Genomic DNA, 17,936 nt, shown 5'->3' with positions numbered 1-17,936 from the left:
TTGCTTCATTTTACAAGCCTAGAAAGATTAAAAATCTAGGTTAGGTGGTACCGCGGGTCGAAGCGTAAAATCGAGAAGATATCCCTGTCTAACCACGTGACTGTCACGTGATATATTCAAGTAAGCATTGATTTGCTATTTCGAGATGCAACTTTCTTTAATGCAATACAGCTATTATTAAAATGTTACAATCGCATTTATTTAAATAACAAAGAATCATAACAAAGACGAACTAAATCAGCCTTTACTATTCAATATTAGGGAAATTTCGCTTGATAGGCCGTGTATGTATTTGGTCTTTTAAAAATCGAAAGGCAGTGCTAAATCTACCCAAGGGTATGCACCCTCAAAGCCGCCGCTTGCTATCATAAGGGGATGTTACGAACCTATAAAACAACACAATGAACCACACTCTAACCGCCCCTAGTACACACCCCAAAGCCTCTTTGTGTACCCTATATGTCCAGGCCTGCCTCTCGGAGACCCTATGTCGCACCGCCGAGCTCCGCGAAAACGTATAATCATGAGGTTGAAAAGCAGGTGTTTGCAGAATATCAAAACCAGTTCCAAATCATATACGCGCTTGAAGCCCTTCGCGGCTAATCATAAATGATGCTCCACTATATCTTGTCCGTACACTGCTCAACGGTGCTCACGTCTCTAGAAAGACATGCGGCAACGATAGGTCGCTCGATCGGTACTATCCGCTATAGGCGTATGCAGGCGAATAATCGGACTGAAGCCGACAGACGAGTATTGTGACCTCTTCTATCCCGTCCAATCAGGATAAAATTCAACTCCCTCGTATATCTACCCTCTCTCAAGCCGGCTGGTCCATCTCCAACAGAATCTGCTGTAAAGCCTTAAACTTAACAGGCTTAGTCAAAAATTGCGACATGCCCGCATCCATGGCCTCTTGGCGCGTAGCCTCATTGCCGACACCCGTGATGGCAATGATAGTAGACGGTGACGCAGCAGTAGGTTCCCCTACTCTTTCCTGTTCAAACTCGCGGATCTGTTGTGTCGCTTCGAGTCCATCCATGACAGGCATTTGCAAGTCCATCAGCACGAAGTCAAAGTGCTCCTTAGTTTCCTTGAATTGAGTAACGGCTTCGAGCCCGTTCGTGGCCTCGGCGTACGGCAACTTGATCTTCTTCATGAATGTCACTAGGAGCTTGAGGTTGATCGCGTTGTCGTCTACTAGAAGGACGCGAGGTAGTCGTCTAATATGATTCCCAGACCGAGAACGGCCGTGCGGAATAGTCGCGGAACCGGGTCGATTACTGATCGTGCCAGGATGTAGCAATCCTGTCTGAATGCTCTGCTCAAATGGTAGTTTTAACTGTTGCTGATCGGATTTCCATTTTAGAGCTTCGATCGAAGGCCTATACCGATGTTCCGTCGGGTCGTATACGACCGCTGAGGCATTCCACCCAGTCTCTAAACTATACCTCTGATTTCGACTACTCTCGAGGGATGGCGAGGGTGCCCTAGACCGTGCAAGCTGATCCTGATGCTTTGAGCTTTCTTCGACGCGTTGAAGGCACTGAAGGAGGACTTTTCCTAGCTTGCGCACCCCTACGGGTTGGCTGATAACTTCAACTATTCTGCCAAGAGAAACTAAATCCTTAACGCCGGCAGCCCGTAGGGCCGCAGCCTCGAAAGCATTCGTGCAGACGATAAGTAAAGCCGCTTCTTTACCCGTATCGCCCATCTCCTTTCGCTCGAGGTGTTGTCTTAACAGGTGTTCTATCGGTGGTGGCTCAGCATATATGTAAATCGCTGTGTCCGGGTCGGTATCAACAGTCTTGCTTTCGATAACATCCATATTGAACCATTCCCGACAGAAATTGGAGATGGAAAGTTTCAGTTTGGGCAGTTCTCCATTGATATGGGTACCAAGCAGGGGGTCCAAAATGCACACCTTTTTCCCTGCCGTAGCTTTCATAACCTCGCGCTGGATTTCATCTTGGATACTACCGCAAGATCCACCGGCGTCGGCAGTCTTCATCGGAATGGTGATATTAACGTGTGTCCCAACCCCCTTCTCGCTGTCGATTTTGATCTTGCCATCCATGTTTCTCACGATTTGTGAGGTGATAGAGAGCCCAAGTCCCGTACCCGGTGTGAATGAGTCTTCCTGCGAAAAAGGTTTGAAAATATGGTTTGCAAGGAAGTTCTTCGACATACCAATACCGGTATCCTTTACAGAAAGATCCACCTCGTAATTAGACGGTGTGATTTCCTTTGCCTCCAACGAGACGTCGATGCTACCGGTTTTGCAGTATTTGATAGCATTTCCAACCACATTCATTATCACTCTCCTAAGGCCACCTGTTTGTCCCTGCAGATACCAAGATGCCAAACGTTGGATATGAAGCATCAAAAAGACCTTTCCTGAGAATTTTACACTGCCAGAGTGAATCTGTTCTTCGGTTGTCGATGAATCATCAATACTCATCGACTTTATTTCTGCAGACACCTCGTCGACGGGGTCGTGATGTCGGAGGTTGATTTTGCGAAATGTCTGGCCAGCAAAGACCGCTTCGACGACTTCCTCCAAGAGAAGGGCAAGATCGAAATTTGACGATAGGGGTTCCCCAACATCGCGCGATCCTTTCCACGTTCTTCTCTCGTTCGAGGAGCTAAGTCGCGCGCTCGCACGATTCAAGTTGTTGATTTTTGCGTAATCTAGGAGGTGATCGATGGTATCTAACAGCGTCTTGCCACATGTTTCAATTGCGCCAATTAGACTCGTTTGGTAAGCTGAAGTCATAGTATCCTCTAAGAACTCTAGGCTTCCCAGCATTCCGTGTAGCGGAGAACGCAAGTCGTGAGAGATGGATGCAATGAACGTAGACTTGGCAATATTCGTGTTCAGGACCTCCATGCTCGCTACCTCGCTCATCATACAGGATCCAAAGGTCTTAAAGTAGGGCAATGCATCATCGGGGTCGCCCATCTTGAAGTCGTCGCTCCAAATAAAACCTGCCGCAAACCATTGACCTTGGGCGTAATTGAAAAGGGGAAGGAATATCAGCCATTTTGCGTCCGGTATGCTTTTGAGAAGCTCTCGCGGTAATAGCATATGGGGTTGGTCCTCTATATCTTGCGTTGACGTGTTCAAAGCTGCGTAATTGGAGCCTCCACCGACAACTACTTCGTCAAGGGTCATGCTGTGATGGGATACGATGCGTCCCTTATTCAAGTAGAAGCATTTACCAAACGGATAGCGCATAATGAATTTCTTGAGATTTTTGCGCTTGATTATCCCCTGCGGGAACTCGTCACCACCATCACTGCCAAGGACATCAGCCATTTCATCTAGTCGATCGCCGAAAGCAGGCTGAGATGACGTGGATCCATATCCTGGAGATGAATCATCCTCTCTTGCCTTGTCGGCGTCGGTTTCTTCGTCCTCTGTTGACTCGAAATTGACATCCGAAGATACGGTTGGATCAGTACCATTTGGAGGCGACATTACCCCTTCAGACTGACCAAAGAACAGGCCCGATGCAGCATCGGTAAATACACATCCCGTAGCTCTGGCTTGCTGGCATAGTAACTGCGAAGCCTGTGTAAAAATCCTACGTATGCTATCCTTTGGCGAGTCGGGAGTTTCCTTGCCTTCAGAATCGCCAGCCCTGGAGAATCGAGGCCCTCGGCCTATTCGAGCCTCGCTATATGTAGAGGCATCCCTGGTAGGGGAAATGGAAGCGTGCGCCAAATTTGACCCCGGCTTTCTAGGCCGCCCTCGTGGAGGATCCATTTGGGGGTCGGTTGCTCTCACATCCAATTGCTGTTTGGTGCTCGGCGCCTGTATGGAGCGATCAGTATTGCTCAGTTGGAACTTATACTCAGATAAATCTTCCAAGAAGTAAGAGATACCCCTCATAAAATCTCTCTCCGAAACACGGCCCATTGTATCCACTACAGACTTGGTTAGTAAATCTTATATCGAATGTGATTGAACGTTGGGTAAGTGAAAGGTCACGTAATGGAAACATCTATTTCTGAAGTAGATGCCGTAGAATAGATTGTAATTCTCGGGGCTACTTACTAACCCTCTCCAGATGATCCGCCACAATTTGAGCGACATCTTCCATAAACTGCGCCTCGTCAAGACTAAGGCCCTGGGGTCGTGGTCGAATATCAGAGACAGCATAAACGCCAATCGCGTGCCCTTGTTTGGTGACTATGGGTACGCCTGCGTAAAATCTGACGCTAGCTCCAGACGTCACGTACGACCGGTATTTGAACCGATCATCCTCCAAAGTATCATTCACGATGAAGGCGGAAATGTCAATATCTTTACCTCGGGCATCCTTGTAGGTAGTTATGGCTCCAAAGGCATGTTCGTCCATACAATCCTGACGCGGAAGGGACACGTGACCGAGCCATATGTGATCCCCAGGAGCGTGCCGTCTTTCATCAATAAGCGACAAAGTCTGTGTGGCTTCTGCGAGAATGATTTGCGTATTGGCGTCTATTAAAGATACCATGGCGCGTTTGACGTTCAACCTTAACGCAGCCAGCTGAGCAAGCGCAGTTAGAGTAGTATCGTGAGAACATTGTACTTCTCGGGTCTCATCCGGTCCCGTATTCGCAGGTACAGTCTTTAACTTCTTGGAGTCGAGCCATGGCTGATAATATTTATGAAGATCACGCTGTCTAGCCAACTCTGCGGTGCTGACACTCGAGGCGCGTCTCGTCGCGACGCCGGCCGCAGTCATGTTTGTATGTAGGACATTAAGAATAATCTTGAGAGTCGTGTCAACTACCAGTCCGAAGAACTCATCAGTCTTGATTTTCTCGTGGCGACGTTCTTAGCGCCGAGCGGAGATGTCCGAGGTCGAGACCGATCGCTGATGGATCTTGACCGGGAACTAAGAGTTAGCGTTGTAGTAAGACTAATAGTCGACATGATGACATGTGTCAAATCGAGACTACAGGTATTGGAGAAAGTTAACGAATGACGTCGAGATTTCGATTGCGGATTACCTAGACGAGGATTTTAACAAGTTGCCACAGTCGGGCGGTTTGCCAAGGCCACGCAGCCACGGTGATCTTAACCTCAATGTGCCACATGCTTTGTGGCTAGTATATTGTGGATAACCGAAAGATCGTCAAGATTCAGCAGTGTAAAGATTTAAGAGTCCAAATATGGTTTTATAAGCTACAATCAATTCAAGGCTAAAAGAAGGGATTTTTCGTCACCTGGACCTGCAACTATTAATTAAGGGTTGAGGGTTGATTACCAGATACACCGAATTCCAACTAGACATAGAGAGACCTTCTTCGTCGTGTACATGTAGCTCAGGTTGCAATAGCTCAAGATTTAGTGCTAGCCTCAGAAATCCCGAAATGCAATGATTAATGATGATAAGATACATCTAGATGCCGTGATAAAAGGCGAATAAAACGTAGAAACGTGCCCACTAACATGGCCGCACGCTTCTCAGTGGCCAACTTTCCTAACTTCTTCGTCCATTTCTTTCCAGGTGGCACGCCTTTCTTCTACCGAGGCGCCACGGAAGAAAACCCCGTCAACCAACATTCTTCTTACGGCGTCAATCTCCTTTCGTAGATGTGCAGCTGATGGTAACACGAGAATAAGGGCCTCTGCCTTGGAAAGGTGCTGTCGCGCGTTCCCCACATTGTACTCATCTCCGCTCGAATCACCAGGCCCTACAGTATGGTTCGCTTGTTGAGCGAGAGCAACAAGTTTTGAATAGAAAATATGGCCTTCGGCCTCTTGTCGAATATATTTTGCCTCCTGTGCTAGCTCGGCTAGCTGCTTGCATTCCTCAAATGCCTTTTTGAGGTTAAACTTCACGATTGTATGACATCGAGTCAGACTTCTCAAATGTAGAAAGTCGCTTATGACCGTTAGATAACACCGGAATAGAGAAATACGAGCGGTAACCTGGCCACGCATGCGTATATCTGAAGGAATCAACTCATACTTGTCGGTAGGACGATCAATCCGATTAGTGTGTTCCATAAGATCATATACTTGGCGGTATGACTTCTCCATAGCCGTAACACCACCAACGTATTCAAATATGGTAAAATAAAGGTGGATGATTGACTTATACCGATCATGTCCAACCCAGTCGTGAATGGCAAGTAATTGGTCGATAGGGCTTCCGCTGACATAAAAGTCGCTGCTTACTCTGCTGATCGACTCTTGAAGGCGGTCAGATTTCTTGAAAGTTGTAAGTTTCTCCTCCTCGTCAATAAGTTGTCGTTCCAGTTTCATCGACTGGGTATGAGACCAGATAACAAACTTCTTGGTTGACTCTTCCAGTAACGTCTGACGAACAATCATCCCGTATCGTGAGATATTTCGCAAGCTTCCTCTGCAATGTGGGCAAGACCGAATCGTATCACCCGAGAAAAGTCTCGTCGAAGCCTGGATGGCAATAGGGGCACTATCGACATTTCGACAATTGTCTACTATTCCCAACGACCTGTCCATACTTGATACTGTAAATATGTGACCACAATCAAGAAAAAGGCAGGGTTCCGCGTCCAAGTTGATCATATGATATTCACGTAGCTCAGGTGCAGGCAGCGTATCAACTATGGTGGCTTTGATTTCTCCAGATGCACAAATTTGACAGAACTTCATGTCAGGGCAGGCCTCGCCACAAAGAGATGGACCTAGATACTCTAATCAGATCCTGAGCGTCTCGCAAAAAATGGTATGCTCTTACACTGATGACCGCAAAGTAAGCGCTGGCTGCAACGGTTGGAACAAGCCGCCCAATTGCATGGGGCAGAGCACCTGTCAAGAATGATTAGTAAATATATAGTCAGGTAATCACATCATATGGTAAACTTACGGCATAGAGCATTGACTGTGCACGCAGCTGGATGAACACGGTAACATGCAAGGGGTACAAGGCTCGGAGCATAGTTTAGAACATGCTGTGTGGGTGCACCGTTTGTCGCAAGGCATACCGCAAGGAGCACAATTCTCACCAGGATGACATTGATTAACACATGCGTGTTTACAAGTACTGTAACTTCGACCACAGATAGATGTACATGGTGAGTGAGTCCCACCACGAGTCCTGCAAACCTTGCATGAATCTTCGCAGACATGTCCACAGGGAAGAGGTTGACCACATCGTGCCGGGCAGGCGAAACTAATCTCGGTAATGTCTTCGTAGCAGGGAACATCAACATGATGACCGCAACCCGGCACATCTTTCCCTACACGTGTGAGACATTTGACCTCGCCCGGGTGCTCAACTTGCCAACATCGAGGTGAGGTTAGTGTGTGACCACAAGGAAGAGAAACCTCATGCCCTTCGAGTATAGTAGAACACCTTTCTTCACAATTATCTCCACAAAGCCTAGGACAACTATGGCCACAGGTCTTTAGCCGTAAGCATGGTTCCGGACATTTGACAGCCCTATGTAAGGGCTTTGCATGACATTTGCTACGGCAAATGTGACCGCAGTCAAGTTTCTCGGAACATTGAAGATTGCATCCAGCTTCTGGGGACAATCGGATAAAATCATCAGGTTCCGCCACTTCGATGGCTGTGTGTTTGTGTCTTGGGCATTGAAGTGGTAGTTTAGTGCCGATGCACCCGCTTTCGTTTAGCATGGAAATAACTTTTGACCACATCTCAACCTCACCATAAGTTGTGGAATTTCCAATGATGTACATTCCATGCTGTGCTCGCGAGAGGAGTACGTTAATCCTGTTTGTAGTCTTCAAGAATCCGCATTGTCGTTCTGAGTTACTTCGAACCAGAGAAATAACAATTACTTTCGCTTCTTCACCTTGAAAGTTATCAACGGTCGCAAGCCGTATGCATTTACCCAATGCCTGCTTATGTGCCTCTAATGGGGTATCTAAACCTTCTTTTTGAAGGCTCTCGAGGTCTCGAGCCTCGACAACAAGCTCGAATGAGTTTTGAAGCTTCTTTCTTAGCTTGTGCAATTGGCCTAGGTAAGGTGTCAAGATGGCAATATCGTCACGTCCGTACGTTCCTTGGCGTACAAGATGGGAGACGAGAGCGGAAACAACTTCGATTTCAAAATCATTTGTCCGAGACGTATTAGTAGGGAAATTCGGATCCGATCGCGCTTCTGGTTTATCATGGTCGAGCCAAAATAGGCGTTTTCTCATCCCGACCACTTCGGGATAATTTTTGACTTTCTCATCATCCTTAAGAGTCTCGTATATAGTATCTCTAATTAGTCTCGATATCGATGGATGCATTCTCCTTTGTATTTCGAGCATATCGAACGGCAATTTCAAGTCTGTGGGCCGTGTTGGCTGAACAAGTCTCTCAAAAAGTGACACGTCTAGCGAATATTGCTGTCCACGCGGATTTGCAGCAGAAAGCTCATAGTCTGAAACTTGGGGGCGCAGTTGAAGATGGTCTCCGATGAGAATAGCGTGCTGCACGGACGGAAGTAACGCTGTGAGAATGTGACTCTCTAGGACTTCGCCGGCCTCCTCACAAAGTAAGACTTTGCTGTCAAGCTTTCGAAGCATATCTAAGTTCTTGGCCAAACCGGTTGTTGTGACGCCAATGATATCAGCTTCTTGGAGAACGCGAAGATCCACCTCACGTTGCACAGTGTCGTGTTCCCTCTTCGCTTCCTGATAGTCATGGTGAAGAGAGACAAATTCATCTCCCAAGTCGGTAGCTACCACAGAACCCCAGGATGTGAAAAGCGCAAACCTTTCCTGCCGGCTTAAAACCGTTGGATCCTGCCCTTTCAGTGCGTCAACATCTCCGACTGGTTTCTCTGACACGGAACCTGCATTGACCCAGTCGAGAAAGTAAGCTAGGTCGTCCTTACGGGTAACTTTAGTCCAATCTTCCTCTTCTCTGCCGAATATCGCATCATAGAACAGCGATTCATTGGCCTTGATATGCTCCTTGATCTTTTTATGGGTTGTCGAGGCTTTTAGTTCTGTTAGGTATGCTTTCATCTCGTCTTCTGCCCCTTTTAAACCTGCAGCCGACTTCCATGAAGCATTTCTCTCCGATTTCGTGCGCTCCATATCCTTCCCCACATTACGCAGGTTCAGATTGGTAAGGACAGCCGATTTCGATCTTGAACCAATGCGAATAATCTGCTCTACTCCGCCATTGAAGAGATGTTCAAGGAGTTGATCTAAAGCGTGATTGGTGTAACAGACACAGAGTATTGGACCTATGCTAGCCTGCTCCTTGTTTGCTAAAAGGACCTTGATAATCGCCTGTACATGTGCCAGTTAATTCTCACGTTATATATTTCGGCAAGTTGGACTTTTGAACATGGTACTCGGTTAAACCGAAATAGGAGAAAAGGACTAAGAATTCGGGTATTGACTTACCTCACCAGTATAGCTTTTTCCTGTACCTGGAGGTCCCTGAATGAGTGCTAGGCTTCTTTTTAACGAGTTTAGAAGGGCTGTAGCCTGGCCTTCGTCCAAGCTTGATCTGCTACAAAGCTCCTGAGGATTTATGGCGCCCTGAGGGGAGAATTTTAAATCATTTCCATCCAATGTAAGACATCTCAAATTAAAAACGAACCCAGACTTTGTTGCATATAGGGGAGGTGAGATGCTAACTTCGGTTGGCCCATCAGCACTCGATGCAAGGAGCTCGGCAAACGGGAGATCCAGAGTCATGAATATCTGTTGGAGGGCTGATAGAGTAGGCTTGAACGAGGGCAGAAGGATGCCAGGAAATTCCACTAAGGATCTCCTGACAGGTTCATTGGACTGCGATGCCGACAGCATAATCTTGAGATCCACTTCGTTCGGTTCAGCTAAGTTCAGATTCACGTATGCAAAATCCTTATTGCTGTGAAGGTTACGTTTTTCGGTGCCATTTTTATCCGCCTTTTGTGTATGCGTGCGAGCTGGATCCGGTCTCAAGGTAGATTCGGCTACAACACAAAAGACGGCGGTATCCTTCTCCAGGAGGCAAACTAAAGCGCCTACCTCTAAACGTTTCGAAAGGTTCCACCAATCTGCTCGTGCTTCGCTTGCCAATCTTCCTGCAGAAAAAGGCTGCTCGATTTTCAAATGAAACTCCAATCCGCATCGGCGTGTGCATTTAATGTCAACAATATCTGCGATATTATATGAGTTTGTCCGAATACGACTCTGTGGATTGACAACGATAGCTTTGCTCTCTGGATGTTCAAGAAGACGTAGCTCTTCGCTAATACAGTCTTTTAGCTGACCAACCATATCTTCTCGAAGAAGTCGGAAGTGGCGGTCAATCAATCCCTGGATCCCTGGCAAGTGTAGCTGTGAGGGATCTTGGAATGGCCGGTAATCTGAACGGGTGGACATGATCTCCGACATTGTCGGTAGAATTCGAATCTTCGTTATATCCTCATGATCATTGTCGTGGCGTGGACCTTCCGGGGACAAATTTCCAGGAAGATCCCGACGCAATACAAACTTGGCATGTCCAGGGGGCTGGGGCTTTGGGGCGTCATCTCGCGCGGCTTCTTTGATGACGCCGAGACGACGCTGAATATACTCGAGATGGCTCTTCGCTTGTAAGGTCCAAAAGCTACGACCACTCTGATCAACGTCATCAACAAGTTTCAATATTCGACTAACAATTGGCGGGACTTTCTCGTTCGCGAGTGCTTGAGAATTGTAACTGATCGCCTTGGCTAATATTGCGGAACAAAGTTCTAGGAATTGAGCTTTCGATCCGTCGTCGTCTTTGATAAGCGGTGGTTTCCATTTTACGGCGAGTTCAATCAGGAAGTTGAAGAGAATTCCCAGACGAGAAGCATCGTAGCCGAAAACAACATTGTAAATAGTCCCGGTGTGCGCTTCTAAGATAGCCGAATGGCTTACTCGCTGCTCAGTGAGTGTTTGAAAGAAGGGTAAAACGCAAGTACGCCAGAGAGTTATACGTTTGACATCGGTATTGCAAAACTGAATCTGCTCGTCGATCATTTCGCGCACTGCTAGGACTCCTGGATCCGTCGCAAGTTCGGTTATCGTCTTTTGGAGCACGTCAAGGTCGCCTTGGACTAGATCACGAGCGATCTGAAAGAATTGAGGCAGTTTAAGGCCAAAGGCTGAAGGCTTACCCTCGTAAGCCTTCGGGATCATTCTTCGCCACTTATAGAAGGAAGCCTCGTTGTTTGCATCTTGAGAAGTCGACATGGTAATGTCGGCGCGGTTTCTCGAGCTTTGGATACTGGGAGATTCTTGTGCAGAATGCGAGAATTTACAAGAGGCTCCGCGCTTGCAACCACCAGGTTCGTTGGCAGAGCGGCATTGGGCCGGATGGCGTCTATAGGAATTAGCATGAAACTTACTAAAGAGAAGACAGATAAACAAGGCAACTTACATGCCCGAAGGCGCCATGCCAAATAACAGTTCGCAACAGATATATTGGGTTTATTGACAGATGACGATTACAGGAGAAGACTAAGTATAGACCCTCTGATCCGAAATCAGGCGCGATTCCTTGGAGTATTGAGGTCGCCTGGGAGAGATGCACGCTTGTAGAAAGATAAAACGTGGTGGTTGAAAGGGAGATTATTGAGTGCCGAAAGTTGGACAAATTCCGGGTTGAAAAGCAACCGTCGAAAAGGTAACTCTAGGCAGAAATGGAGTTGATGAGAAAGGAAGCAACCAAGGTCCGAAGCTATGTACATAGGTACACATACTTAGGCAGGTACGCGATATGATGCTAAGTGTACCTGCTTTACCATTGACGTACCTAACGTACCTACCTAACCTACCCCATAAGGTAAGACGAGTATAAACTCTACATGGTCGAGATAAACGTGCTTATATGTTGGTACCTGTAGATGCCATTTACATATTTGGAATTAAATCCACAATCCACATAAGTTGATCTCAAAGTCTGTGATTTCGTATCGCAACGATACCCTAACTTTACATGTAATCGGTAAGTGCTATCTACCTGCATTTAACTACCATTAACCCTACTATATGATCGGTTAAATACTTCACGCAATATTTCTTATGCTATACATTCTCAGAAAGCTACGTGATCCGCGTTTCTACATACAAAACTACCTATCTACAAGAATGAGAGATGCATATTTACCACAACTGCCTAAACTTTAGTCTGTGGTATAATGAAATCGGGCTTATCTAGGAAAATTTAAACTCTCTACGGATATTGAGATCTGTGTGGTAGGGAGAAGCATTCTTAGGGTCTAAAAGGGCTGCTATATATAACTGAGGTTCCCTGTTCACAAAGGATACATCAAGTAGAAAATGAACATTACTTATAGAAAGGCGTCTCCCATACAAGAGGTTGCGGGAGTTTACAATTGATTTAAATATAAGAATAAGAGTGAAAGGAGAAAAGGGGCGAAAGAATATACCAACTCGGGCATTTTGTACCAAAAGTTAAATTTGTACTACCTATAATATGTGATAGCGATACAAGTAATTACGAAGCCACGTTGTCGGGTATGCGAGGTTGCGAGTCAGGAGAGAAAAGAAATATTAGAAAGATATTTATGTGTAATAGGTAAAGAAGGAAGCACGGGACTCGAATTCCAACTTTCCCCCAGCCCATCTTATTCTCCTCCGAAGTGCCTAACATGATACGCATTACATTCGTAAACCATATATCTCGGTTCCTTTCCGTGCCCGAGAAGAATTATTGCTTACCCAGGTACCCAGCAAAGTCGAAGATTAGTAAACATATAGGAGTTAAGAGTCCCCTGTTTGTGTATGAGGCAGTTAAATGCGAAGGATCAAGTTAACCGTGATTGAGCATTTGTCCAGGTGTAGAGTTTCGATTTTAACAAGCACTGAAAATCTAGAATTTCTAAATGGCACAGACATTCGAATGGTGTCATCAGCGCCATCCGTTATAAAAATAAAATCGAACACGCTCCAGAAGCTTGAGGGCTACCCTGCGTCGTTGTATTGAATACGAAGAGTCTCACCATCCTTCTACGTCAACTCTTACCTGTCCTCTGGATAGGAAGTCATGTCTCATATTTTAGGATGGAGAGCTTGCTCTTCGGGGGTTCGCAACGTTGTTTTCCGGAGCGGTGAACTATGGCTTCATCTTTGTTCGTATTCCCGATTTATACCTCTCGCTAAAAACTTCCGAATCATCAGTAGATTTATAAGAATCCTTTACCTGGTAGTTTCGACAGTTGAGCGACTGTGCGTGCATGGTTTATGAATCATGATACTCAGAGAGATGGGCGTTTTGAAATAATGTAGTTCCCACGATCCATTAGGTAATTTTACTCCGGATGCAACGTAGTCAATAAGGACAATAAACAGTCTATCTAGGTAGGTATTTTATCACCATGCTTGCTCGGAGTGGGGCAGATGGCTCTTCCAGGACACTCATTAATGACCCCTTTTGGCTAGGTGGGATCTCTGAATCTGAGTTCCCATTTCGGTGGCTCTACGCTTTAAATGGTGCCTATTCGGATCCTGTTTTGAAACCCCCCGAATCCTACTAGTCTACTCGATTTGGTTTCTGCATCGAAGCGGCGTTCGGCTTGAAGACATTTTGATTGGCTACCGATTACGAGATGCATGGATACGCGGGATTATGATTGGCGGGCTTAGTATGGAGCCAGTACCTAACTATTCCAGGAACCATGATCACCGGGGCGAGGAGACTTTACCGGCGTTCTGGAAAACGGCGGCTAGGCACGTGGCAGTACGCTGCACGTCGTAGCCGCGAGGCTTAACTTCGGCCGGGAGGTCCTATGATAGGAAATCGAGATGGCGTAGTAGGTGGATTCCTTCTCTTATTCTTCCTTCCTCCTCATTCTGTAGTGGAGTGGACGAAGTAAGAGAGGAATTCTTCTCTGTGATGTGAATCGAGTGACCCGTCTTTCTCCACGGTACGTTCCTTCGACCAACACGAGAAAAGGTGATACTGGAGTCCTTCTCCAGAATAACCACTTCAGAACCATATAAGTTTCTCGAAGACACCCGCCGACATGGCACTATTACAAGATGTCAAGACAGACACTAGAATCATCCAAGCTCGTCCTAGTACAGACCACCCTCGAGTTCTCTTCGGTACCAACAATAACAACTCGAAAATATTTTCAGAGTCCAAAACTAGCTCCAACATGAGTCACTCAGAGGGCCAGCCATGCACCTTTGCAGATATTGCAGTTTCGTATCGGGTCTACATTCTCGACGACCTCCTTTCAGAGCCGCAAGAGATTGTCCATGATTGGAGCCGGAACCTTCGTAAGTAGTATCAAGGTCCCCTTTCCCCCCCTTTCTGCTCCGGGTCATTCCTGGGCCCCTTAGGACTTTTCACAGAATAGAGTAATTACTAACAATCATCATCAAAGTGTACATCAGTCAACGACATCGGCAGGGCCATAGTTTTGCGCCTATTGAGATGTCTAATGAAATTCTTATTTTTGACGTTTCAACTGGTGACATTATCGGTTCAATCGATATTACCCCTTATGCCGGGCCACACTGCATGGAGCTAGATGCGTCATGTAGCTATGTCCACGTCTACATCAACGAAGGGACTATTTGGATAGACCTCGAGTCTAGAATAGTCACTAACTTCGAACCAACGCAGAGCAGAAGGCGCGGAGAGAGGACTACCGAAGACTTTATTGCTGAAGTTGATCTCAGGTCCGGTAAGATGCGGCAGAGAATCAACGTTCCAGAAGGCGACAGAAACTCTAGCGATGGGCGACATATCACCTTCTCTACCCCGGCAATTCGGTTTGCAAGTCGGTCATCAAGTAGCAGACTACCTGTTATAGATGTTTTGAACGATCATGTTGTCGATGCTATCAAAAGCAAGTTCCCGGTGAATGCGATATACGTCACATCGAGGAACGTTATGCTGGTTTAAGGGGATACATAAAACCTATTCATGCTAGAAATGAACACCTACCGAATCTATGATGGAAAATAGGAGCTGGGATTAGAGCTAGGATTAAGAGTTGGGGAGTTATAGATTTAGTCCATGCTGGCATGGCGGGATGGAGGTTTGCAATGATTTACAATAGACTGCTTAAAGTATACAGCAATGTAACGTTTTCTTTCTGTTTCTTAACTACGTGTTTTAAAGAGTTGTACATGAGCAATGTTACCTGTCTTAGGGCTATTATGATAATTACAACAGACCATGACCTTAGGCTTGAAGGTTATCGTATTCAAATTCCTAGTTCCCGCATCACGAACAGCCCCTGATCCCCGCCCCCGCCCCCGCCTCCTTACAGGGGTATGCTTAAGCGATTATCGGGAAGCTCCACATTTAAAGGTGGGTTTCATATGCCGGGTTACTGCAAAAGGTCTCGACCCTGAGTGTACCGGGGAAGACTCGCTGTATTAATGTGGCGTAAAAGCGCTTAACCTAGATTAATAATAATAGACGTCTGCTAAACGCCGTAATCTCAGCGCGGCTACTTTACTTCCATTTCCTTCGAGAGCAATTACTAAAGGCTTACATACCTACCTAAGCTAGTCATCATTAGGCACGATTACTTCTAACTTTCAAAATGTCTTACATATAAGTGGATCTAGTTCAGCCCTATAAGCCGACGGACCCTAACTACCCATGCATCCCATATATCCTAGTCGGTTTTAACTGGGACTCTAAAGGCCGTTCGGGGTCCATGATTGATTATTAACGCGGAAATGGCATTTTATCACCGGGCTCGGCGACCAATACGTCATAAACCATAATGTTAGCGAGTCTATAAAGTGGATAAGCTTATTCCTATGCGATGTGACGGGTAAGTTGATCTTGCTAGTAGATCATTATGTCTCAGCGGTACAAGCGCGGCACGGCTGAGCCGCAGCCCTAGCCATGACGAACACAGCTTACGCATTTAGGTGCTCGTAAACATGAGATTACTTGTGCCGTTCAACATGAACAGTCAACAAGCTTGGTAAAGCACCGTGCCGCAGTCACACGAGAGTATAGCCACCATTAAAATTGTTAGCTTTCTTCGCTTTACCAATGTTACACTTCACCGTTATAAATGTTAAGATATCTCGAAGTGTATGTCTCACATAAAAAATCGAGGTTGTAAAGACAAGATTATGACAGTTTGAAGAATGCGCTGCTTACATAATTAGAACACGGAGAGTCTTAGGTAGTATAAACACAGGTCCAAGCGAACAGGGTACTTTTGCCCCCATGGTACTACGCCGCCGGTTTAGCGACCGGAAACACCTTAATACTTTCCCGTGCGATCTTCGGGTTGGTAGATATAATATGCCAAATCCGATTTAAGCTTTTAGTCGCTCCCACAATGGAGTTAATCCATGTCAATTTTGACTCGTACGAGTTGATACATGCCTATGAAGTAACCTTCAACTCAGATAATCCTTCAACCATATTCCCACTTTACATGGCTCTTTGATGGCGACATTATAGCTCCATTAGTATATTATCTCATTCGTATTTATAAATAGGCCTGGAACTAGCTCCTATCAAGGCGAGGAACGCTTAACTGGTAAATTATATATACTTATGAAACTTGAAGTGAGTTTTGCCATAAGCCTCGCTTTCCTTAACCACTAACACTAAGCACGAGGTGGAACCAAAAAACATGGAAACAACTTTGTTGTTCCGCGAGGAACTTTAACCTAGCTACGAAAGTTTACGTATATACATAACTGAACATATCCTTTGTTCTAGATGTCTCATCTAGAATTCTGACAGATAGTTATGAATATAGAGCCATGAACCTCTTTGGGATTGGGCCACATGTATAACAAAATAGTCCCTATATGTTAGCTTGGTGGTTATTAAACAAGAAGTTTAGGGATAGTTTATCAACGTTAAAGTCTACATGGATCATACGACACTATACATGTAAGTAAGTACCAAAGGAAACGCGCACATGGGACCTAACTTAATCAAGTTTGTTTTTCCCGTCTTTGCGGCTACGCGAATCCGGCTTCCCGTTTATTTTTCAGCCTTTTCTACATTTTCGATTCATATAATGTAAAGAGACATTTACCTCATCCGCATAGTAATTTTCGAATAAATATTTAAGTGTCTTTTATAAATACCTAATATTATTAAGCTACTTAGGTGGACTTTATAAAGCTTTTAACTCTTCGTAATTTTTAAAAACTTTTATTATACCTACGTTTATAGAGATATTAAAAGTAACCGAAATGCAAGTCTTAAATGTAAGTGCGGATGAAACGGATAGAATATGCACGTAACCTACTAAATTTCACATGGCCGTACTTCGTAGACTTTAATACATACATAAGTACATCGCATGTACATTTAAAAGGGCGTAGTTTTATATATGGTCCGAGCGTCGATTGGAGGAGGTGCCTATAACACTGGACGTTCAAATGTTCGTTCCCAAATGAAAATCACAAATGTTACGAATGCTTTTAGGTACATGTACCTCTTGCCTATGTTTAGGTTAAGAGGTAGGTAAGGTACTTGAATTTTTAAGCAACAGCTGATAACATTTGCTATGAACCTTGGCCAACAGGTACCTTAGCAATAACGATACAATAACGATACATGGGGAGCACCTGCCTAAGATCGAGGCGTGTTTATGTGTCTCGGCAGCCTTGTCGCGGTTGCCTGTCGACATCTCGGTCCAAACAATTAGCGCTAAAACATCGATTGGCTCTCGTTGAATTTGACGATGCGCCATGTGGTTCCAGTGAATGATCTATCACCTTAGAGCCAACGCAACTCATATTAATTGCAGTGCATCTCGCTTGCGTTTGGATACCTGCCTTAGGTACCTACCTAAATATTTTACACCCCAAACCCACGTCAAGATATTAGGTTGTTTGTTCACTATTCTATATTCCCTCCCGCCGTGTTTCCCTCCCCCGTAGCGCTTCCAACTATCCTACTCGTTTCTTCTCGCCAAGCATTTACTGATGCGAATACAACTTCAATAGATACTCTTTCAACATTTCCCCTTCATACTTTTTATTTCTTCAAATAGTTATT

The 17,936-nt window shown here is 45.4% G+C and overlaps 3 protein-coding genes across 3 annotated transcripts; 1 reads left to right on the top strand and 2 right to left on the bottom strand.

The window, feature by feature from the left end:
- Positions 1-163: 163 nt before the first annotated feature.
- On the bottom strand, positions 164-5,029 carry F4817DRAFT_119713 (uncharacterized protein). The gene is made up of 2 exons (XM_049297611.1): positions 4,061-5,029; positions 164-3,930 (listed from the first exon to the last, which is right to left on the bottom strand). The coding sequence occupies exons 1-2, from the start codon at positions 4,731-4,733 to the stop codon at positions 821-823; spliced, it is 3,783 nt and encodes a 1,260-aa protein (XP_049158666.1). The 5' UTR covers positions 4,734-5,029; the 3' UTR covers positions 164-820.
- A 330-nt stretch (positions 5,030-5,359) lies between these two features.
- On the bottom strand, positions 5,360-11,304 carry F4817DRAFT_365521 (P-loop containing nucleoside triphosphate hydrolase protein; the record flags this gene model as incomplete). The annotated part of the gene is made up of 5 exons (XM_049306878.1): positions 5,360-6,666; positions 6,720-6,790; positions 6,849-9,235; positions 9,353-11,038; positions 11,227-11,304. 5 exons carry the CDS (start codon positions 11,302-11,304, stop codon positions 5,459-5,461), a joined length of 5,430 nt encoding a protein of 1,809 aa, XP_049158665.1. The 3' UTR covers positions 5,360-5,458.
- A 2,022-nt stretch (positions 11,305-13,326) lies between these two features.
- Positions 13,327-15,137, top strand: F4817DRAFT_338867 (uncharacterized protein). The gene is made up of 2 exons (XM_049303475.1): positions 13,327-14,212; positions 14,320-15,137. The coding sequence occupies exons 1-2, from the start codon at positions 13,954-13,956 to the stop codon at positions 14,841-14,843; spliced, it is 783 nt and encodes a 260-aa protein (XP_049158664.1). The 5' UTR covers positions 13,327-13,953; the 3' UTR covers positions 14,844-15,137.
- Positions 15,138-17,936: the final 2,799 nt, after the last annotated feature.

Source organism: Daldinia loculata (genome assembly GCF_022478755.1).
Source record: "Daldinia loculata strain CBS 113971 unplaced genomic scaffold F4817scaffold_27, whole genome shotgun sequence".
Taxonomy (NCBI): Eukaryota; Fungi; Ascomycota; class Sordariomycetes; order Xylariales; family Hypoxylaceae; genus Daldinia; species Daldinia loculata.
Note: the sequence above shows the minus strand (reverse complement) of the source record. Positions and strands in the feature narration are given on the sequence as shown.